The sequence below is a fragment of the Acanthochromis polyacanthus genome, chromosome 6 (genome assembly GCF_021347895.1).
Source record: "Acanthochromis polyacanthus isolate Apoly-LR-REF ecotype Palm Island chromosome 6, KAUST_Apoly_ChrSc, whole genome shotgun sequence".
Taxonomy (NCBI): Eukaryota; Metazoa; Chordata; class Actinopteri; family Pomacentridae; genus Acanthochromis; species Acanthochromis polyacanthus.
This window is the reverse complement of record NC_067118.1, coordinates 36,312,404-36,335,507: the sequence shown is the minus strand read 5'-3', so window position 1 is coordinate 36,335,507 and position 23,104 is coordinate 36,312,404. Positions and strand designations below refer to the sequence as shown.

Genomic DNA, 23,104 nt, shown 5'->3' with positions numbered 1-23,104 from the left:
ACATTTACACCTCGGTCGGATCACGTCGCTTCCAAACTTTGTGCATCAGTGCGTAAAGACACAAGCTGAAAATTCGTTGCAAAAATATTATTAGAAATGTGTACTTATTTTATTATTATTATTATTTACCCTACCAACTGTGACATGTATCATATGCTGGTATATTCTCTGGCAGTCCGAAAGTCGGCTAAATTTCACAGGTTGTTTTCGTTTGCCCTAATCTTGCAAGTATCCCAACTCCCCTTTAAGGGTGCGGGTCTCGATGATTTAAGCCAATGATATGAGCCGGTGTTCTGCGGGAAAAAACGGTGGCATGTGAGGCAGTGGGTCTTTAAAGGGCTGCTCTGCCCCTGCTCGCAAGCCCAATCTCGTAGGACTTGTTAGCGTATCACGTGCCAGATTCTTAATGAAGTGGACACACAGGGGCCTCGTGTGCGCATGCGCGTGGTGTAAAATGTAGTTGGAAATGAGGTGTCCGTCTTGGAGTAGTCGACTTTTAAAAAGCATCGGCAGCCCGTGATATGACGACTTCGCTGGTTCTGCATCCACGCTGGGCGGACACCTTGATGTACGTTTATGAAAAAAGCCCGAATGAAAACAACCAGAATAAAAGCCAAACAATGGAGGGACTGAGCGGTAATTGCCCTGCGACCCACTGCAGGGACCTGATGTCGCACCCCGCGCTGGGACGACATTCTGGCACCATAGCGACCCACCAGGGCTCCGTCTACTCGGATATTTCCTCTCCAGACACCGGCCGACAGTGTCCCGCTCCTCAGACTTCATCCAGCGCGTCTTTGAGTTACGGCTATCCCTTTGGAAACCCATATTATGGCTGTAGATTATCTCATTCGCACAACGTGAACTTGCAGCAGAAGCCTTGCTCGTACCATCCCGCAGAGAAATATGCCGAGCCCAGCACAGCGCTGCCCACGGAAGAACTGTCTACCAGGGCGAAAGAGTTTGCTTTCTACCCGAGTTTCGCCAGCTCATATCAGGCTGTTCCTGGATATCTGGACGTGTCGGTAGTGCCCAGTATCAGTGCCCACCCGGAACCGCGGCACGACGCCTTGATCCCCATGGAGGGCTACCAGCACTGGGCTCTCTCCAATGGCTGGGATGGGCAGGTGTATTGCTCCAAAGAGCAAACGCAGTCATCTCATCTTTGGAAGTCACCTTTCCCAGGTATGTACAAATTCTAATGATTTTTGGAGGCGTTTTAAGTAGACTTTGGTTCATAGATCAGTCCAGCAGCGCAGGCTTTTAGTGCCTGTGTCATCACTTTAAGATGCTTATTTAAATGCAGTCAGATATGCTTAAGCAGCAGATATGTTATTGCTTATTTTTTTATTAATTTTATTGTGCTAAAAGTCCCTTCATCAGCTCCCTAAGAGGGACCAGGGAAGAGATGTGTAGAATAAACACAACTGTCAATCCAAATGTCAGTTATCGTGCACTTTACTGATCTCTTGTGCAGAACTATACTTAAGTTTGACATTAAACACATCATCATTAATTTTCTGCAGGGTGTGCATAAAAAGAGAAGTCACATTCGTGACTTGAAGCAGCTTATTTCAGCTGCATGGCCCTTTAAAAACTAATATATGTTCTGAGCATTTGCTTTGCACAGTCATATGATTGCATGAATATAACTCAGTTTCTGTCACGTAGAATAGAAATGAGCACCACCTAATACCTTTGCCCCCTGTATGACAATATAGTGACTTAGCTAGCCTACTGTGTTTGGATTGGGCCAATAAATCTCAGCGCCCTGCAGTGTGCCTTCTGCACACATCAGTATTTATTTTTAACATTAGCATTACATGCAGACTTGCATCATGTCACATAAATGGTTCACCAGCACAAATTTAGTTCACGTGATAATTCAGGCTCGCCTTTTTTACTTTGCTTACTGTCACACAGCATGCATCACATCTGATTATGGACACAGGAGCCCGAGCAGTATGCAGTTTACAGAGTGTTTACTGGACTGCTTCTTTTGCCGCAATGCTTTATTATCTTTGTGAAATCTGTAGCTATTTTAATTTGCAATGGGTATCCCTCCCCTCTTCCTTTTTTATATTGCAAATACACAAGAGCAAGCCACGCAAGCACGGGCACGTAGTCAAATAGGCGCGCACACGTGCCCAAACACACAAGTGCGCGCTGTCCATGTCTGAGACACAAACTGACGCCCTCTCACACAGGCACAGCTGCTTCACTTAAAAATACCAGCAAAATGCAAAAACGGTACACTCCATTCAATAACCCTCAGTTTACTTATAACAGGATATTTAATATGTAAGAATAAAGTGGTTTGAATATCAACTGGCCTAAATTAAGATTCCATAAGCATAACTATGTGGAGAAACCTCTAACTAAAATTAAAAAGCTTCTTGTCTCGCAGCTTGCCATTATTTGTTTGAAGGTATTGCCATACTTGTCCAGGCATGTTTCATTTTGGCTGCCTTAAACTCATCTCTACTTTGGGCTAAAAGGTGTAATCCCAGAACTTTGCACAAAAAAGGTACCACTGCAACTTTTAAATATAAAAGAAATAAAGATTTGGAATCCACACGTGGGAAAATAGGCCTTAATTCTAGTGATATTTGACGTTTTTTTCTAAATTCTGAACTTCTATTTGAAGTGTGCATAAAACGTATTTATTATTAAAAACTTTAACTTTCAGCTGCAGTTTAGTTGTCAAAAATAGATTTGTGTTTTCTCACAGACTGGCGGATTGCACGCACATGGAGACATAATGTGGTTCATACTTAACCCAGCCTTACCCCGCAGTTTAATTACCCGCCTTAACGAGAGATTTATCTAAGATACCCTTAACTGTGTTTGTTACAGTGGCTTGTAGATAATCAAATAGCAGATTAAGTATTGACATGCAGCCCAAGAGAAAACAATGGCTACTGACCACTAGAAACAATGCGCAGTCGGTGTGGCTGTAACTTGGTAGTTCATCGACAGAAACAAAGGATGCATGTTGTGGCATTTAGTGAACCCGCTCAGACGCCCCCACATGTCAGGTGCAGCACACCTGAGATCTTGACTTCAACTAAATATCTGTTATGTAGCCTCCACCTTCCCCTCCTCCCCCCTCCTCCTCGCGCGCACGCAAACACGCACACGCGCAGACACACACAGAGCGAAGAGAAGCATAATTATATTACTTAAATATATGTCTCTCTTTTCAGTGCAGTAAAGTCAATATTTCAAACTAGACATCTCTGTTTGCTTCAAAAATAGACTCTGCTGGTTTTGTGAGGTAAAGCATTGTTTGCGCATAGACTCATATTTTCCTTGATTTCCTATTTTTCCTGCAGATGTGGTGCCCCTGCAGCCTGAAGTCAGCAGTTATCGTCGTGGGCGTAAAAAGCGCGTCCCCTACACCAAGCTGCAGCTGAAGGAGCTGGAGAAAGAGTACGCAGCGAGCAAGTTCATCACCAAAGACAAGAGAAGGCGCATCTCGGCCGCCACCAACCTCTCAGAGCGTCAAGTGACCATCTGGTTCCAAAACCGACGAGTCAAAGAGAAGAAATTTGTCAGTAAATCCAAGAACAATCACATGCACACCACTTGATAAGCGACCTCCTTGAAACTGCAACTTATACCTTCCAAAACATCATGCCATATATTTACCTCTTGCATAGAAAATCTTGGCTGAAGACAATTTTTGGCTGAGTGTTTCTTTCTTTTTCTTTCTTTTTTGTTTTTAATTTAAGCTCCATCGCCAACTCCAACGACCATGGCACCAAGCCCCCAGTTTTCAATTTAGAGATAATGCTCTAAAAAAACTGTGAAAATATTGAAAATTCACTAAACGTTTGTTTTATAGGAATGTACATATATAAATATATAATATTTAAAACGATATCTGTATTTCAAAGACAAGTATTGCGTGTTTTCCTGTTTCGTTTATTTTCTTTTTCAAGCCAAATCTCAAAAAGACTGACATTTCTAAGACTTGCAACGGGGGAGATCAAACGGAGGAGACTGTTCGTTTGGTGGCATTTTTAGAAAGATAATCGCCATATGGACAAGAATAGTCGTGGCGTGATGACACGTTGAACTTGAGACTTAATCATCTTAAACAGGAAACTCACAGAGGAGACTTTCAGGAGAAAGACTGATTTAAAAAGGGGAATAAAAGATTCCATCTGAATTTCAAAAGCTGTGTTCCTCTGTGGGACATGTTCTCTTAAGCCTGGGCTAAAACAAAGGCTGCTATGTTGTTAATCTGTATAGTGCAATGCCTTTATTATTTAATTCATATTATCTAGTATGGCGGAACTGTAAACTGGAATATCCCAAAACCTGTATGTTTTCCTTTATCAGTGAAGGATTCTGTCATGCAACTGGAATGATTGTAAACCATTAAAGTCAGTGAGTATTACACATAAATGCACAATCGTTTTATTTTGTTTTTGTCTTTGTTAGTGTAGCATTGGAGCTGATCACACGCCTTGTACGAAGCCTGTAATTTCTACTTTGGTGCAGTATGTGAACTGTATTGTGGTGTTGAATTGCGTCCTGGTAACGTGTTTCATAAATAAATGATGATTAAGAAAATGCTCAAATATTCAATCAATCAACCGTCCTGCTTGCAGCATTTCTTTTCATCGCTGGTGTTCCTAAGCAGCAAAAAGCTCTCATCGCTGTCGTCTTGCCTCTAAAACATCAGCAGCGGATGGAAGAGGGAAGATTTGATGCTGCGAAGTGTTTGATTAAGAATTATTAGGCAAACTGGCGTCATCTTGTTGGCAACAAACGGCGATTACGCATGAATAGTGAGCAGCTGCATGCCTCTTGCAAACTTTCACTTAGAACAAAAACCATGATTATCATATTTAGACTAATTCACATTTAAAGCCAATACTAATATATTAAAATTTGCACGATCTGATATTCGAGATTGATAAGTTTTGAGAAACTCAGTCGGCGGGGTGGAGAAATTCTCGTCTGTTCCACCAGCTTTCATCGCCATTTTAATTTTCAACGTTTATGCCAAAGATTTGTTATCTGTTTCTTGGCAGAAAGTCAGTTAATACATAAACTAACTGAAAACAAGCCCAAAGGCAAATCAAGGGATTTATGCCACCACTCTCACAGAAACATTTACTGGGTTACCTCGCCATATTATTTTTAATCCTTTTCATAATCCGCAGGTACAAATTAGTTGTTGTTGGTCTTTTAATGGCAACATAATAAACCGCAGCCTTAAAGAGTGCATCAAGCAGACACTCTGTGTATTTAAATCATTTATCCATGCTGCGTTTTACTTCTCTGATAACGCTACATGAACGCATTAAATTGGCAACGTATCTGCTTCCGTAAAAGGATTTTGCAACACACAACACTTGCATAGTCTTGCGCAAATTTGGATTTGGCTTACTGCTGCAACTATTTCAGTATGCAAAGAGCACAGGTGAGTTGTGCAATAAATTTGAGGATGTATTTAATGCGGTCAGCTGGCATAAACACTCAATGTTGCACTCATCTAACTTCATATTAATAGTAAGGATACACATGCTCTCACACGCTTAATGCGGAATTCTGTCCAAAGCGGCGTTACGCATCTGGTCTCTACAGTTTTGTTTACGAATTTCACAAACATTAGGGATATGTTTTGTATAGCTTTAGGTATGCACAGATGCGGGAGGGTGTTTTTTTTTTTTTTTGGTCGTAAAATGTAAAGGCCTCAATGTTGGGCTACTTAGGAAAATGAGTGGAGCAAAATACTGCGTGGAAATAATCGTTTAGACACGACTATTCTGAGAGAAATTAAAGTTGCAGTTATTTCACGTTCCACGTGTGTAATTTTCGCTTTTATTTTGAATTAACATTGACGCAGATTAGTTGTGAGGATTTAAAAATTAATAAATTATAGGCCAAAACTGCTCATGTGCTTTTCTTTAGTTCTAATGAAAGCATGAAACCTCCACACTGGCCAAGAGTGATGTAGCTATTTCCGAAACATTAGTGGCTGAACCTACAGTTCCTGTGTGCGCGTTGTGTTCTTGCTTTAATTCCTCTATACGCCACTCATTGGCTGGGTTGTGTCATTCTTTCCACCTTCTGCAGACCTTTTGGGGTTGTTGCCTAGAATCCCAAGCCGTCAGAGTTCAAGTTTTTGTTTGTCTGGTTCCTGCATTTTCAATCCTTGTGGAAAGTTCTGGGTCTCCTAATTTACCCTTGACCATGACTATGCAGTCACTTTGACCTTGACATCACAGCAGATTGTGAATAATAAATAGGGGGCTGGACACCAATGCTTGCGGTTTGTTTGTAGGCAAACAAGGTGTTATTTCCCTGTCTAGACAGCCAGGCTTAATGGCATGCCATAAATACATAAAAAGGGGAAGTGTAGCGATATCCTCTGACCTGCGTTTCTTGACCACCTCTCAGAGCTTTGCATTAACATTTGGGCTCTGTTCTTTTGTGTTTTCCAGAAGTTCCTCTTAAAGCACTTGTACTGGCCCAAGCCTGTGGAACCACCAATAGTTTCATCATGAGGTGTGTGTTATTGACCACGAAGGACAGGTAGGACTTTTGACGTCTCACACCAACACCAGTAATCCGCAGCTAGCAGCCACACTGTCTCCACAGCGAGAGGAAATAATAGCACGATGTCGCCCACAATATAACGATTAAAGGTATGGCGTCTTCTTCCTACTACGGCGGTAGGCCTGCGTGCGCTTTGTTTTATGGCTTTTTAGCTCTAAAAAAATCGCTTTGCATTTTGACAGATAAAACTAACTTGGAGAAACAGGATGGATGTTGTGCATTTAAAAAAAAGAAAAAGGTATATAGCTTTGTTCAAAGTAAAGGGCGCGCCGCTGCTATAACATTTGGAGAAAATTCTGTATTTTTCTCTTCATGCATTTTAACTCCTGATATTTTCTGTTATTTTAAGAGAAGTTATAATTTTGCCAAACTTGTGCAGCAGTGGATTTAATGTCCGAGACACATAATCTGACTAATCTACACCAAAATGCAGACTTTGCACGTTTGTTTAATCGAAAGTTAATTTTGAATGAGCCGTTTTGCTTTTGAAATTAATAGAACATAACGCATACATACACATACTCTTTTTTCCCCCTTTTTTCCTCCTTTATTTAATTCAAAGTAAATATTTGAGTGGACAAATACAGAAATGTCCAAATGCGCAAACTGCAAATAATCCCATGCGCAAATGTAGAAGAAATTCTGCACTGCAATTCACTGTTTGCTAAAGGTAATTAGTTTCCTCACTTTAGTAATAAGTTGCCATAGAATAATTACAGAGTGTTCGGTCCGGTTTAACATTTCAAATGACGAATACTGGAGAATACAGAGTATGAACTCACTTTAAAAAATACAGGATGCTTTCAAATTAGAAGAAACAAACTAAAAGACTCTAGATGCTTCACAAACTGTTCAGCTACTGATTTTATCTCAAAAATGCAGGAAAAGTTGCCTCGCTTTGGGTTGTGTGTGGAGGCTGCAGGCCGCTGTGTGCCAGAGACATGAGAAAGGGGGCTGATAACCTCTGGTGGTGACCAGAGGAAAATATCAGGAAGTGCTGCAACTGTCTCTAATTTATGCTTATTTTAGCTCACTGGCTTGTTTCTCCTTTTTTGCACTGTTCTGATTTTACCTTACATGTGGATCTTTTTATTTTTTTAATGGGTTTTATTAATATTTCAGAAATATGGAGCTGACACTTTTCATCATTTTGATGGAAAAGTTTTGATAACAGTAAAAGTTGAAGGCCTGTCAATGGTGCTGCAGAAAATATAGAAATTACCGCAAAAGCTACGCATTAACCGAACTGCCTTGTTTATGTTTTTGTTTTTTTGTTAATGAAATATTGTTTACATTAAATTCTATATGAATGCAGTCAGCGCATAGTTTTGTGATTTATTAGCTGCACTGTCGGAGTGTGTCCGGTCATCTGGAAATCACATGTCAGCAATGTAGGCAGTAACACAACAAAGACGGTCACTCTTTGGACTATCAGTGCTTCTACTTATTTATTTGTTGACGTCTCTTCACGTATGTCTATGAGAAAGCATTGAACACATTTAGAAGTTGTGCTGTTTGTACAGTAGCGCTCTGCTGAATCGTTTCAAAGCTGAATTCCATCTGACTGGCGGCATGAGCCAAGTCTGCGATGACAATTCATCATTTACTGATCGTGAGCAGTCTTGTAGAGGAGCAGTTGCAGTCGAATTTGTTGATTGCTGTTATGCTACACACACACACACACACACACACACACACACACACACACACACACACACACACACACACACACACACACATATATATACGCACGCACAAACAGGAAAGTTGTGCAGCAAGATTTAAAAAAATATATTTTTAATTATTCAGTCAAATGTGATAATTTCTTGTTGTACAAACGGATCATGTCAGTTTATTGAGCGACAGCTTCATACAAAGTGACGGTCAAGTTCAAATAATTGTATCCAAACAATGACGCCTTCCATAAATGCTGATTTGCGTCTTTAATTTATATTTTTGTGTAACACTTATTTGAATTTAGTTTTTGTTAGATTTTTTATGCTTACTTTGAAATACAAAAACAAACATTAAATTATTGTATTTCCCAGATTGATATGAACTGTTAAGTTAGTGAATATATATTTTATTCTGAGCGCCTCCAGAGTGGATGTTGTTACTTGCGTTGCAGATAAATATTGTCTGTTGTTGTAAACAAATGAGAAAGATCAGCCAAACCCTTCAACTAAATCGTTACCACCTTTGTGGGTTCTTTAGGTTTCCCTTGGTGGTTGGTTCCCCTTGAAGGAAGCTTTAAAGGGGTTGCACAAGGCTATAACTGTGGCAACCTGCCTACAGAGAATCAAAGCGAGAAAAGGGAAGAAAAGCCCTTTGTTTAGGCTATTGCCCTGTCTGGACAGGACCAGTGGATTCCAAGAGGCTAATTTCAATATCGAGCAGACGGTGTACTAGACAGTGACCTTGACAGTGCTATCTGCTCGGTATATCAACTTCTTCTTTACCAGCAGATTTGCGTTTTGCTAAAGCAGTGGGCTATTTGATCACGCTCAGATATGACATCATCGCTGAGCTAAAGATGCGCTGAACCGACGAGCAGTTGTTTGAATGTGAAATCCGGATTTGTGTGAGCAACGGATCGGAGGCGTGGAGAGTCGAGGAAAGGAGGCGCAACACAAGGCCTCTTTCTCGGAGGTAAAGTGGCGACTTCAGCCTGCACATTACTCCCTGTGGATGGCCGACCGGACCATTTTGTTGTGAATATCAGACTGCAATGTTTTGCTATTGGTAACTGTTGCTGCAATAACACCAGACGCTGTGAAATTATAGCAACACACCCAAATGCTCCACATAAGACCGAGGCCTAAGACATTATATTGGATTGATGTTGTGCTGCATTGCGAGACTCACTAACTAGATGCAAGAATGTGCAGTGATATGAGAGGCATTGAGTGCAAGGGACAGACTGAAACCCCAACGGATACCTCAGAGCTTCTCCAGTTTAAACATTTGATATTTTTCTTTCTATTTAGAGCCAGAGTAAGGCCTGGTGCCTTTGGGATAGACAGGATACATGGTCACAAGTGACGGATACAGCTATCAAATATCGGCTGACTTGCAAATCGTTCCCAAACCAGTGTTTAAATGAATGCTAATGTTCTCACATAACACTTCATTGGCAATTTGTAGCAAGCAACTAGCGCCGTTCAGCACGCATGTGCAAGCTTCTATAGCCCTGCAGATTTCTCTTAATCCTTAATTTATAATACTGCTATCAGCTGAAAGCTGTTTGGATACTTATTTGACTATTAGAAATTATTTTTACTGGTGCTAAGAAAGATGATAGGTTGTTTGGTAAACTCGGCGCATTTTCAAATATGCTGTCATTATTTTTATGAAGTAGGACCGTAAGCTGCACTGCAGGCTGCCGCACCTTATAATGCTGTTATATATTTTGCATTTATTGATTGTACTTTCTTATACTTAAAAAATATATATATTTTGATTGAGTATTTGAGTTCAACATCAAGTTCAACTCACCGTGACTGTGCGTCTGAACTTGAGTGGATTGACGGCAGTGTGTGTGTGTGTGTGTGTGTGCCTGCTTAGTCATATTTGGGATTTTTTTTCTTTCTTTTTCTAAATCTGTGTCTTTTATTAGTTCAACTATTTGTCATTGATGCTAGACGTTTTGAACTACCATATATTAGACCTGGAATAATCTCCATTTTTGTATTTGAAAACTTTTGACATCCACAAATTGATTTGGTCTTCTTTAGTGCGGTGGTGGTGAAATGTGAATTTCAAGTGAATGCAAAAAAGTTACTAGATTGATTTATATAGAATATTAAAAAGGCAATTGTATAAGTTTCAAGGTGACTGTTTTTTGTAAATTGAATGCGTCTTCAGTAGAGAAATGAAAGTCAGTGATCAGAATGTGTTAGAGGATTTCTTGACGCCCAAACGCAACACTAGAAATAATTGGAGCAGCTGTTTGTGGAACCTGAATGCTGTGGTGAAGTTTTCGTGCGGAACGAACTATCTGTATCTGGCATGTTAAAAAAGTTTAGGTTTTTTATTTTGTCTGAAAACAGAGGTTTTTGTCAGAACACATGATATCATGCCCTGTTACTTATTTGCTCAGTCTTTTCTGAGCTGCATCTACAAATCAACTAATTAGCGGGATATAAAGCAGAGAGGGAGACTCTCGGCTGATTGAATCAGTTAAGTGCCCTCTGATATCTTGTAAAATTCATATAAAAGAATTGTGAGAGGTATAACAATCCCACCAGAGTTTGGCTGCGAACGTTTATTGGAGGTATCTGTTAAAGTTGTTCATGTGAGGTGTACTAGAGAATATTATGTGAAATATACCCTCTTAAAGTAACCTTGTAGAATATCGTCCTCTTTTACAGAGCCAGTGGCTTCAGCCTGCTGACCCCGTTACTGTAAATATGAGTAGAGTGCGGCAATGAGCATCAGTCTTTTCTTAAAACAAGCTTGTAAAACTGGAACATCACAGCTTTATATGACACGGAATTCAACCATAATTTGCTAGAAAACAAGGTGTCATGTGCACCTTCTGCTTCAAGAAAAATAGTTTTCATAAGAAATAGCGTTTAAAAAAACTTTTGCCAGCTTATAAAGATATTAAACGAGGCCATGGACAGTTCCACGAGTGTAAAAGGAGAAGCAGCCGGGGCTCCTTTTCGACTCAGCGTGGCTCAAGTGGAGAAAAACAAGATTCTACATTTTTAATAAAAGGTTTATGGTATTTTTAAAAAGCATATAAACCTCTGTAATACAGAAGTTAATGTTTTGTTTTGTCTGAGATGGACCAAGTGGGTGGTACCATGTGTAGCAGAAGTTAGCCTGGACACGTGGTTAGAGGAGGACCAATCAGGCGCCCCTCCAGGTTTAACTATGTTAAATGTCAGATTGCAATAAACTAGAAGCTGTTGGTCGGGCCCGCGGAAATGGGCGAGCATAATCTCCTTAATCCAGGGTTTGTGGGACCTTTGGTAAACATCCACACTGGAGACACATTTTACTTTCCGAATTTTAGAGCCTCAGGGGGACAACTGGCGGGGCTACCGTCTCTCTCCTACCCGAGAAGGGACAATGTTTGCTCCCTCCCGTGGAATCCTTCGGAGCCGTGCAATGGATATTCTCAATCCTACTTTAGCAGCCCCGTGTCTATTAACCCTTCCTTCAATCGGTCGTGTGAAATTACCAGACCAGAAGACGGTAAATGTTATTACAACAACGGCAACGGGAACAGGGAGACCTGTTCAGGTGGCAGCAGCCTCAAACGAGAGGATAGGGCGAGAGACACATCATCCCTAACATCTGACCACGGGATGCACAGTGGAATTGGTAGCAGTGGCACCTTTTCCAAATATGATTATGGGACCGAGCAGCTAACGCAAGACCCGCCATCCTGTCAGTCAATGGAGTCCGACTCCAGCTCCTCTCTGCTCAACGAGAACAGCAAGCCTTCATCCAGCGACACACAGACCCTGGTGTCACCGGGAAGCCATTCAAGCAACATAGCTGCAGGCGGAGGTGGGTGCTGTTGTTTTTATTTTAAAATCACAGTTAATAGAAACGCACATTCACATTGAGAAAGCTGCATGCAGCGTGCATTTGCGGTATTAAACCGTCATTAGAGCTCGTTATGTTGATGCACAACTTGCAGCCTTTAGCCTGCAGGAGACTTGCGTGGTGTAGAAACGCCGCTAGGGGTTGCCCTAAAATACTCCATGCTCCATGTGGCAGTGTACAGTTACAGATAACCTCAGCAAACCTTACTGCCCACAGCTTTTGAATAAACAATAAATTGTGTCAGCGCATTTCTAGCTTCTGCTATTCTCACACATAAGCGGTTGATTCTGCTCTATTGTTGCACTCTGTGCACACAAATTAGTGCAGTGATTTAAAGAGGTGAGTCGCTTTGGTTGACTGCATCGAACAGAGAGTTTTCTTTTTAATGACTCGTAAACAGAATTAATATCTGTCGCTGTGGACTCAAGAGTCATTTAATATGCTCTGAAACTCGCAAATAAGTAGGGGTATTTGCAAGCACGGCTTAATTATCACGTTAATGCAGCTTTAACTGCAACAATAAAACTTCATGTGACACAAACCGCGGTATAGCAGTGGTCTCCATAAAGGTGGCTGAAAAATTAAAAAAGAATAACACGTTTGGTCAAAATTTGCCCAGAGTTGGAGTGCAGCAGTAGTCTCGATTGTCCAGATACTGGATTAGAGATCAGACATGTCCAGTCAGACAGCAAAATAAATCCAGTCTGGCTGTTTGTGGAGGAAGTGACAGCTTCCAGTGGCGTCAGTTGTCTCAGTCTAAAGTAGAAACCCAACATTAAATGTGTTTTCCAACATACATGAAGGTTTTCTGGTTTACTGAAATCATGTCTAAATTTCTGCTCCCGCATTCATCTTGAGATAAGCGAGATTCTTTGTTATAGTGTTTTTTAAAATATATTTATCTAGCTAGAATTACTCCCCAGTATGTAGTTTAAATGAATGTTAACTGAACTTTGTCTTGTAATGTAATTACCCCAACTTGCCAAGGACCACTGATGCCCCTGTGGGTTCACCATAACCTTGGAGGTGACCGTGATTTTGCAACTGTGGTGTCTGATCCGTCGTGTGCCCCCCTCCTCCTCCTCCCTCTCTTCCAGGTGCCCCGTGGTACCCGATGCACACTCGGACCAGAAAGAAGCGCAAACCTTATTCCAAACTTCAGCTGGCTGAGCTAGAAGGTGAATTCATGCTGAATGAGTTCATCACCAGGCAGCGGCGGAGGGAGCTCTCCGATCGCCTGAACCTCAGCGACCAACAAGTCAAGATCTGGTTCCAGAACCGCAGGATGAAGAAGAAGAGACTCATGCTGAGGGAGCAAGCTTTGGCCTACTTTTAGAGATGCGGCAGAAGGTGAATCAATAGGCAGTAAAAGCCAAGCCTTCTACGCACCCTTAGGTCTTCTTTCAATGCATGCACTCGTATATCCATCTTTTACATTGCAGGCGATTATTACACCATTTTCTGATATTTTTTTTCTCAAAAGGTGCGGGCTGCAAAAGCCCAAAACAAGCCACTTTCTGTCATCCAAAGGTGCACTCTGTATGTCAGCGAGCCTTCATGTTTGGCATAATCGCACAAAAAGCTGTGAGAATGTGTTTTCTGTGTAGGTTGATTTTTCTGATCTGTCAAAAGATTGTACGCCGAATGTGTAGATCACACGAAATGTGTCTGCCAGAAAATATCTTTTTTGGGGGTGACGCATAGTGACAGCGGGCTTTTTGTTATTTGTCTTTAGTCAGAAAAAATAAGGCGGGATTAAATAGGGTTTTAAAAAAATAAAAAGCAGATAGAGAAGCCTGGTGCGCATCTGTGCAACATTTTCTCGGAAGTTCTGAACTGAAAGAACAATAAGATCAATCTTCCTCTCAGTTGCTTTAACTTCCACATCCATTATTTGTTGCGTTAAAGGAGAATCATTTTTATCTCGTTTTTATAGTTTTCGCCAAGTTTGTGAGCACGTTCACGGTCACGGGCAGGAAACGTGGAAGTCTGGAGTCAGCATGAGGAGAGGGAGGACTCAAACCGCAATCTAATCTATATGATATCTTTATGACTGCGCATTGAAAAATTAACTGCCATGACTCGGTCCATGTGCAAACAAGTTTCTGAAGGTATTTTGTGTTACTTTTATTACCTTTCAACTTGTCTTATCAACAACCAGTGATTCCTGCGTGGGTTTCATTCTTCGTTGAGTGAGATCACCGTTTGAAAACGGCTTTGAGCTGCTATTAAAAATTTCACATACAGTGGGGTAAAAAAAAGAATCGTGTAATCCACAATAAACAAAGATCACAAGGATCTCTAATGGAAAGACTCAACAGTATAGCTACAGTATTATGTCTGTAAGTATTACTCAACTAAAGAAGGAAGCCGCCACAGTTGCGACAGTCAGTTTTTTAGGCCTGAAAGAGCATTTCTGAAACTTGGTGCTCATGATAAAAATAAACATGTAGAAATTTAGAGATTTTAAGTATAGGCCTACATATCTGCCCCCTTAATTCGGGGAAATGCAGTGCATTATCTGTCATGTATAATGAGTAAGCTAGCAGTGAAATGTTTGCAGCATGTTATTGATGTGAAATAGCTATAAGTCATGTTCTGCGGGCCACTTTTTCTGTAGGTGACTTTTTATACTTTTTTTTCTTTTTTGAACAAATCAAAAGTCAGCAGCCTAAAACGGTTTGACACAGACGTCTAGAAAGAATGTATTATTATTATTATTAATAATATTATCAGGGCGGAAGGACGGAGGGCCTATTAGGCCTACTTAATGTACTTGCTCCTTGCAATGTGCTCAGTGTTGTCCCTTTCCCTACCTTGTACTCGTGTATAACTTTGTAAAATGAAATTACATATGTTAGTATTTGCATCCTGTTTGAGGAGCCCTTATCGCTATGTAATAGTGCTTTTCTCTTATTGATCGTCTTGTACAATATCGCATTCCATAATCCTATTTGTGGTTGGAAGAGTTGGGGATGTAGGCCAAAACTATATACTGCCAAGAATGGGTATGAGAAATGCTATGTATTTTTGTTTTATTTTATTTTACCATTCATGACATTTAAAGAAGCCCTCTTTCAGTGTAGTAGTTGTTTATCGTTCTTTTATGTCGCCCCCCACTGCATTCCTTTCTTTGCGCTTATAAGGACTGCTACGTTGTCTTGTAAAAGTAATAATGATATGAATGTATATGCGTAAGGTCTTCAATAAACAGAATATTGAAACGTTTATTGGTGTTACCTCAGTCTGTTATTAGGGGTTGCGTCTTCAAAACAAGGCTTTGTGAGTGCTGACTGCTGGGATTACTTTAACAGCCGTGACCTGTAACACTTTTTTTTTTAGAAATACATGTGTCCACCACAGTGAAATAAAGATCTGAACATTAATGAGGCATTTGGAAGCATTTGAGAGGGTGTTTTGTTGGCACATAATTGTACATGCTGTGAAATCTAAGCAAAAGGAGCCCACACAGGCTGGCCTCGTTTTATTATGGCCGCCACAGATACAAAGGTAAAGGCAATAGGTAGCTGTGATAGCTCACCGTGCAAAATGGCGGCCAGGTGCGTAGTCTCAGCCCCATCTTGGATTGAATACTATTCTATAGAGTTCACCACTACAGCATTAGTCTTAAGTTAAGATCCCCTTTCGCTTGTTCCACCCATGCAGCCTCCGTGGCTTCTCTTGAAGTTCGACCTAATCAATGTCACTGTTATGCTACAAGCCTATAACGGCGCAGCTAAACACGCAATAGCTCTGTAAAGCAGTAATAGGGTTACACCCCAGTGCTCCATATAGGCGAACCCTTTGGACTGCCTGTTCCCTGTGCATCCTCTGCTCTGGTTCGCATTAGAGCTCCAAACGCGCGACATTCACACATCAAAACACGGTTTATATGAATACACGCACGCATATCAAGATAAACACTCTTCCTCACATGTCATTCAGAGTTACAAACTACACAGCAGCTTTTAGAATATAGCATTTATGAAATCCACAAGGCTCTCCCTACTGGCAGTGAAGTGTAAAGCAATACAGGGCTGTGCAGTATGTTCCTATCAGCTAATTAACCAAGCGTTGGTGCGTTTCTCTTCAGCGGCTTCCAGTCTCACTTGGGTGAAGCATGTTCGCTGGAAGCCGCTGTGCTGTCTCAATGTTGAGATCAGATGTTGCCTTTTCAGTGAACTGTGAACAGCCATCCCTGCAACCGACCCACTGAATGACATTCCTGACTTAGGCATGATCACAGCACATGCATACACGCATGTAAGATGACGCTGGCTATATTAATTAATCCAGTCCTCTTGCTGTGTGTTTGTTTGAGGATTTAGCATTTGAGATAGAAAGTTCAGTGTATTTCTGGCAAGATATGCCTGGGGTTGATAAAAGCTTTGCTGCAGAACACTGTTCTGTTTTATAGTCGTTAAATTGCATTGCTGTTTCTGCAGAAGCCTCTGGTTTGTGGATGTTTACGTCAGAGCCTTTCTCGGTTTGGCTGACAATATCTGAAAACACAACAAATAGCATACTTGTGTATCCATCACCGCGACGTTAAATTATTTTTGCTTTGTGCTGGTACTGAGTGTACAGGTGTGAATAGAAAATATTAATTGTAAGGATCTCGGTGAGTATGGAGGGCCGTCTGGACGCCCTGCACCCAATCGGGCACAATGCCTCCAATTACTGATGTCACAAACAATTTAACTGTAATTGCTAGTTTCCAAAATTGCCTTTGTTTACTCACAGTGTGTTCTTCTCAAATTGATTGCGAGATGCAGTTTGCGTCAACACAAATGGCAAATAAATGAGTGACACACGCCGGCTTTATGTTTCTGGAAAAATGCTCTCCAAACACGTTTACGCATCTGATTAAAACATGCTTTGAAAAAATATTTTCATGGCACGGATTTCCAAAATTTTAGCATGGATTTATGATGACATAATAGCATCAGAATCCGAATAATTTTCTCAGCATATTAAAAGAAACGCAAGCGTGATGTTTTCATGTGTTCCCTTTTACGCACCGAGGACAGCATTCACGGCGCATCAAAATAGAATCAGTCTGATGCAAAGTGTAACCAGTTAAGGGTGCCAAATATTTGTTGCAGTATAACAATAACTTACACTATGAAATGATAGGAGATCTTAAATTGCGTTTATTGTATTTGATCATGGACAGGACATCATTCATAACAGCTCCAATCTTTTCAGGCCATCAAACGCGCTGTTGACCATGAAAGGAGATAAACTTATGTTTGTGTGTTGCCTTGTTAAATTGGTTAGAGGATAATAACGTATGCAAAATGCACCCCGGCGGTCCTTTACTTTGCTGCATTACCTCTGCTGTTATCCGTAAACAAATCTTCAAGGTCAGCTGTGTTCGAAACGTTGTCTGCAGGATTCAGGAAACTCTTTCCATGATGCAGCAACGGAATTAAACACCAAGAATTGTGGAAACTTTGTCTCCAGTGGTAGCTGTGCTTGTGAGCTTGTAAACTGCGTGAAACAATGTGGTGAGAAAATAGACTAAAAAACCCAAACAGGATTCATGATATCTCCAGTCAGACGTGTCAGTTGCATTTCACGGCGAGAATTTCCAAAATTTGTTGACTCAGATGCATTTTAAGTGAGCGAATTTTGAGCATCAAAGCAATTTTAAGTACAGCAAGTTGTGTCCGTTGCCATGATTAAATGGTAGCAGAAACAGGTTTGTATTTGTCGGCTGGTGAGGTGAATCTATTGGTATCATTTCGGCTTAATAACAGCAGTCTGGTCTTTGAACTGCGCCCAACGACCAGCTGAACGTATAATTTTAACTTGAACTTCAAACCAGACTTATCAGTTGAAGTAATGTATGACTTTTGTGTGCACCCTCTTTATTCAGGCATTTCTATCTTTTGTTGTGCCTCTCCTTTTGTTGTGCTGGAAGCGTTTTTCACCCCCAACAAGCCACAAAACACGACGCCTTTACCTGCCATCCCTTCTCCTCCGGAGCTAAAAATGATCCCCGCTAATACTAGTTTGCCCTTATTTTTCCTGCCGCATTCTAATTTAGTCAAATTCAATTTATGCTGGATTAAAGGAGGGATTTTGAAAAAGAATTCACAAGGTAGCTTGCCGACCACCTCGGGATATTTCGCATAGCAGGTTTTTACAATAGGTCTTTCACTGCTCTTGAGCACTTTTGACTTTGAGACTGGCTAAATCTGTTTATGGCGGCCTGTCTCCGCGCCCCAAAGGTCAGTGAGCTTCACAGTGCCCTTCGCAGAGAACTTGTGTGGCATGTGGTCTGCGTCCCCCGCCACCCCTCTGCCGTTTATGGTACAAAGCTGGCTAGAGAAATAGAAAGCAGTGTTATCCCTACTAAAGTGTGTGTGCGTGGGGAGAGTGTGTAGACGTGCGTGAGTGTCCGTAGTGGGAGTCCAGTGAATGTGGGTGTTTTAAAGGACAGTGTTAATGCGATAGAGAGAGATTAGGTAGGATGCTTCACGTGAAAGATCCATATCGTTTTAGTTCTTTCAGAACTGTTATATATTGATTTTGACATGATTTCAAATGGGTTCTCCGTGAGCTCCATTTTTCTGAAACGTGCCTTCTTATCAATTTGTTTTTCAATTGCACTGGACGGACAACAAGCCTTAATGCGTCGTATGAAGGTTTCATTGCAGCCTCAAAGCAGCCGAATTCCTCTTCGACCAGTTGTCTCTGGTGAGAAGAAAATAATAATAAAAAAACATTTCAGAACTGAATGAGGTCGCGATAGCAAATCAGCAGCTGCTTTTATTTGTTATTTTATTCCATTTCGCATAACTGCTGCTTTCCATGCTGTCTTTTGGAAATCAGGTGACGGCATAGGGGTAATATATTTGCACAGTAATATTTAATATTTGCCGTGTAATTGCAGTGTTTGGAGTAAATCCACCGATCTGTCTTCCAAATACACAAATGATTAATATTTTGGAGAAGGAGTGTCTTTTTCCAAACCGACTTGTAACACACCTAGTGAAGGTCATATGCGGCATAGAGTTGCACAACCGGTGCTACCTGCTTAAAGCTGTTTGATACGTGAAGGGAAATTCTGTGTCACCTGCTCAGGTTTGGTCAGAATCTGCGCAGCGCAAATGCAGCATAGCTTGGACATCAATATTCGTGTGTGCAATTTCTCTGTGTTTAAAGGTGTGTGCTCTGAAGAAAAGCTGGAGCAGAGACGGCAAAGCAAACATTAGCACTAAGTGTTTAAGCAGGCAATTCAACGATATCTGAGTCTGCTTCTATTTTGGGCCCACACACTGAACCGCTCCTTTGCCAGGCCAGCACAAACAAAAATAATACATATTGACCCCTGATGCCTAAACAGCTAACCAGTGCGGCTTTGTCTCACTTTACATAATTGTTCAGCACATTACAGCGCTTAAGAATGTCACCTGATTGTTTCTCTGCATGGAAATAATCAAGCGCATAACAAGCATGATTAAATCAGATATGTAATAAAAAAATGAACCAATAAATAACATGCTGAACAATGTTCGATATTAGGGCACATGCTCAAGTTATGTTGAAATATGATAAAACTAATTTAATATTTTGCCTCCAAGTTAATTTCAAAACAAACAAATGCCTAATGGTTCACAGTCCGTGCGTCATTTTGTTCTTACTCGTGCTTAATTTCCAAAAACCAAAGCGGCCTGTTTGCCACAGTTAGTCAATGCTGGCTTGTTTTCATACACTAAGTCTATTCTTCCACAGATTTAGATAAAGAAATGCATTTTAAAAGAATATTTCCTCAAGTAATGGTTATCTAATGAAGGCCGTGCCTAATGCGACTTTTTAAACATGGACATGTGACGCACCGTAGCTTGGAGTGTGTTCCTCCCAGAAATGTTCTTTACTTATTTAACTTATGCAGAATTTTGATCAAAAATAGATATACATATTTATATCAGTGTTTACTGTTGCTCTGCTAGAAGGGTTTTTAGGTATTTGCAGGACACCTAAATAACACACAGCGGCTGAAGCCAGAAGTCGGTATACTGGCCGATTTCTTATGATGTGAAATCATTTAATACTTCTAATAAAAAAAAGTTAACACATTGTTGTGAAAGCTTTATGTCCTGGCGGTTGAAAGTGAAATACACTCTGGAGATTGCTCTAAATGTAACAGCAACACACATCCTTATCTTGTGAGCTATTGTTGCCACCACAAACGCTTAACGCTAGGTGCATTCACTGAGATCTCAGTAAAAAAACTAAACAAGGCTCTTTAGTGTTGCTTGAAACTGTTCGCAGCTCATACAGCCAAGTTTAACTGCCCGACTTACATCCAATTAAACTTATCTAGGCCATGAGGGGACAGTAATATGATTACACAGGCTTCCCACATTTAGCCCTTACTTCAGCTAACTGTGCAGCAGTGTCTTTGTGAACTACGCCCATTGTGTGTGTGTGTGTGTGAGGGAGAGAGTGAGTGTGTGTTGTTGTGTTTGTGTCTGTGGCGATTGCTGCATCATTTGACAGGGGATTTATCGACAAACGGGCAAAAACACTGTAATATTTAGGTGCGCCAGTTTTGAGAGTTTTTCCTTTACAAGAGGGTGACATTTAGGTTAACCATTGTAATTACGGTGCTTGGTAGCAATACACAGCTTAAATTCCTCAGACACAGTCGTAAAGTTTGTGCTTTAGCAGTGATGTTTATGCGAGGAATGGCGAAGCAGTCAGAACGACACTGACTGTTGCTTAGAATATTTGACCCTGGACATACCGTCCTTGGTGTCCTTCTATGCGTCCCTATAATACAGAACTAGAAGCAGGCAGATAGCTCCAATGCAGACAATTTCGCTGGAAAATGTGCATACGCTTTGCCTGCTCATTTGGTGCAGCCTAATCAAACTTTCCTGGGTCCTACTGCTAGCGGAATTTCGGTTGTGAGTCGCTCGTCCAGGCAAACAAACACACTGTAAACCGTATTCTTTGACTGATGGTCTGGACACAACGAAGGCGAGAAAAGCCAGAGTTTTAAAACACTCAGAAAGCGGTTATTGCCAAGTGATGGACGTTGACGGGTCATATTTTGCCACATAATAACAAATACTCCGGCTTAAACGCAGCCAAGAGTCCAATTTCCCATTGGTTTAAACGCCTCAGTTCTTCTTGGGCGCAGTGAAGTGTTTTCTTTTTTCTGTTGTCTTGATCAGCAGGCCTACCTTTTGAATTTTATTAGTGCATCGCTTATTCATACACTCACATTATTTATTAATGCCGCGCTAATACGCATCATTGAAAAGATTATGAAGAGGAAATGAATTGACATTATTGGGCTGTCTGCCTTGGGTCTGTTATTGCCTGCTGAAAGAAAAGTTTGTAGTTTTTATTTCTTGCCAATTTTTTTTATTATTTTTCCCCCCCCAGAGTTAATTACTTAGAGTAATGTTGGCACGAGAGTATCCATATGTATCCATAATTCAGACACTTTATAACAGGCAAGACCAATTCATGGCCGGTTTTCAGTTTTTTTTAAAAAAAAACTTCCAATACAAGTCTTGCGTTTTGTCTCTAAATTACATAGTGTACTGAATATTTCAAACTGTTAAAATAGGCACTGGCATGTTGATGTGCGAATTATTATTGTTGTTATGCAACTGCACAACAGTAGTACAGCAGCATGTGTCGAACATGTGTCCATACAGGCTACAGGCCAGCATGTTTACACAAATATTTCCATAGCTGCGACTGTTAATCTACAAAAAATTACATCGGCAGCTGCGCACTGCAAGACACAAAAAACCTCTTTATTGCCTCCTCTTGCGGTATGTCATAATCTCTCTTATTTTGATTATTTTCAGTGAAATTATGTCTTTAAGTGCAAGCAAAAACACATAACTTAAAACTTTCATTTAATTAAGAGTGGCTCATGTGTCTGCAAATGTGTCTCAAAGTGAAATTTTAGAAAATGCGTTTGGGGCGTTCGGCGTAACAATCCGTCGCTCAGGTCGGTTTTAAAGTTTCAGAATATCTAGTTGCTGAAATCCAAATTCCTCTCATTCTCAACGTTTATGGTTTTCTATAGAACAAAGGGATTTAGCGCTACTACAGCCATTCGGAGTTTTATGGTGGACGTAGAGAGGATTTTAGTGGTCAAATTCAAGTGCTGTGTCTGGACAGCTGTCTGCTTTCTTTGTACTTGGATGCAGGATGCATCATGTGAGACAACCTTTTGTCTGTAAGGGCAGTAAACAAGCTAATGCCATTGCCACGTTTTCACAAATAGGCCTGCAATGGACTCTCATTTCCAATGCCTCTGTCTGATGATGTTGCTTCTGGTTTTTGTTGCTGAAGTTGCTGTTGGGAATCACCAAAAGACACTAACTTTTGTTTTCCATTATTTTTAAACAACACAGGTGTCCCGCAAGTGAGTGTAAGAGAACGATTGCGTTCTCAGAATACTGGGTAATAATTCGAGAGTCTATTGCAACGTTTAGGAAGCAGACTATAATCATAAACAATGGGCTATCATATTAATTTCACCTTGTGATAGTATCAGTTAGTCTATAAAGATTCGGATATGGGCCTCAGCAGTACAATTAAAAGTTTACAATGACGCAGGAAATCACACGCAGGCGCATCTTTTCTGCAAACCACTCATTTTATTGCAATTTTTAAAAGTCCGGGGAACATGTCTGTGTCTGTCACCCACAGATAAATGTCTACATTGTGGTAGAAAATAAAATGATCACAGCAGCTTGGAACATCAGCTGGGACTTATTTAATTTTAGGGGGAAATGTCAGATACATTCATAGTGCTTGGTCAATAGGCCCAGTCTGCATGTCCCCTCAGCAGACCGTTGCTAAGACGACTAATTGAGGCTCTGCTTTTAATCTTACAGAAAAATACAATTTATTTACAGCAAAGCCACAGGACACACTTTACCCCTGCAAGTCAGTCTTAATATTTTCAGGGTAAATATCCTGGGTG

General features: G+C 40.8%; 2 protein-coding genes across 2 annotated transcripts; both read left to right on the top strand.

Annotated features, from left to right (window-relative positions):
* Positions 1 to 521: 521 nt before the first annotated feature.
* hoxc13a (homeobox C13a) lies at positions 522 to 3,592 on the top strand. The gene is made up of 2 exons (XM_022211354.1): positions 522 to 1,185; positions 3,336 to 3,592. The coding sequence occupies exons 1-2, from the start codon at positions 522 to 524 to the stop codon at positions 3,590 to 3,592; spliced, it is 921 nt and encodes a 306-aa protein (XP_022067046.1).
* A 7,915-nt stretch (positions 3,593 to 11,507) lies between these two features.
* Positions 11,508 to 13,471, top strand: hoxc12a (homeobox C12a). The gene is made up of 2 exons (XM_022211331.1): positions 11,508 to 12,096; positions 13,233 to 13,471. Exons 1-2 carry the CDS (start codon positions 11,508 to 11,510, stop codon positions 13,469 to 13,471), a joined length of 828 nt encoding a protein of 275 aa, XP_022067023.1.
* Positions 13,472 to 23,104: the final 9,633 nt, after the last annotated feature.

Bases quoted from the DNA above. Each gene is read 5' to 3' on its own strand.
- hoxc13a (XM_022211354.1), top strand. From the start codon at position 522: ATGACGACTTCGCTGGTTCTGCATCCACGCTGGGCGGACACCTTGATG. The intron at 1,186-3,335 runs GTATGTACAAAT...TTTTTCCTGCAG, and splicing joins TTGGAAGTCACCTTTCCCAG to ATGTGGTGCCCCTGCAGCCT.
- hoxc12a (XM_022211331.1), top strand. From the start codon at position 11,508: ATGGGCGAGCATAATCTCCTTAATCCAGGGTTTGTGGGACCTTTGGTA. The intron at 12,097-13,232 runs GTGGGTGCTGTT...CCTCTCTTCCAG, and splicing joins CAACATAGCTGCAGGCGGAG to GTGCCCCGTGGTACCCGATG.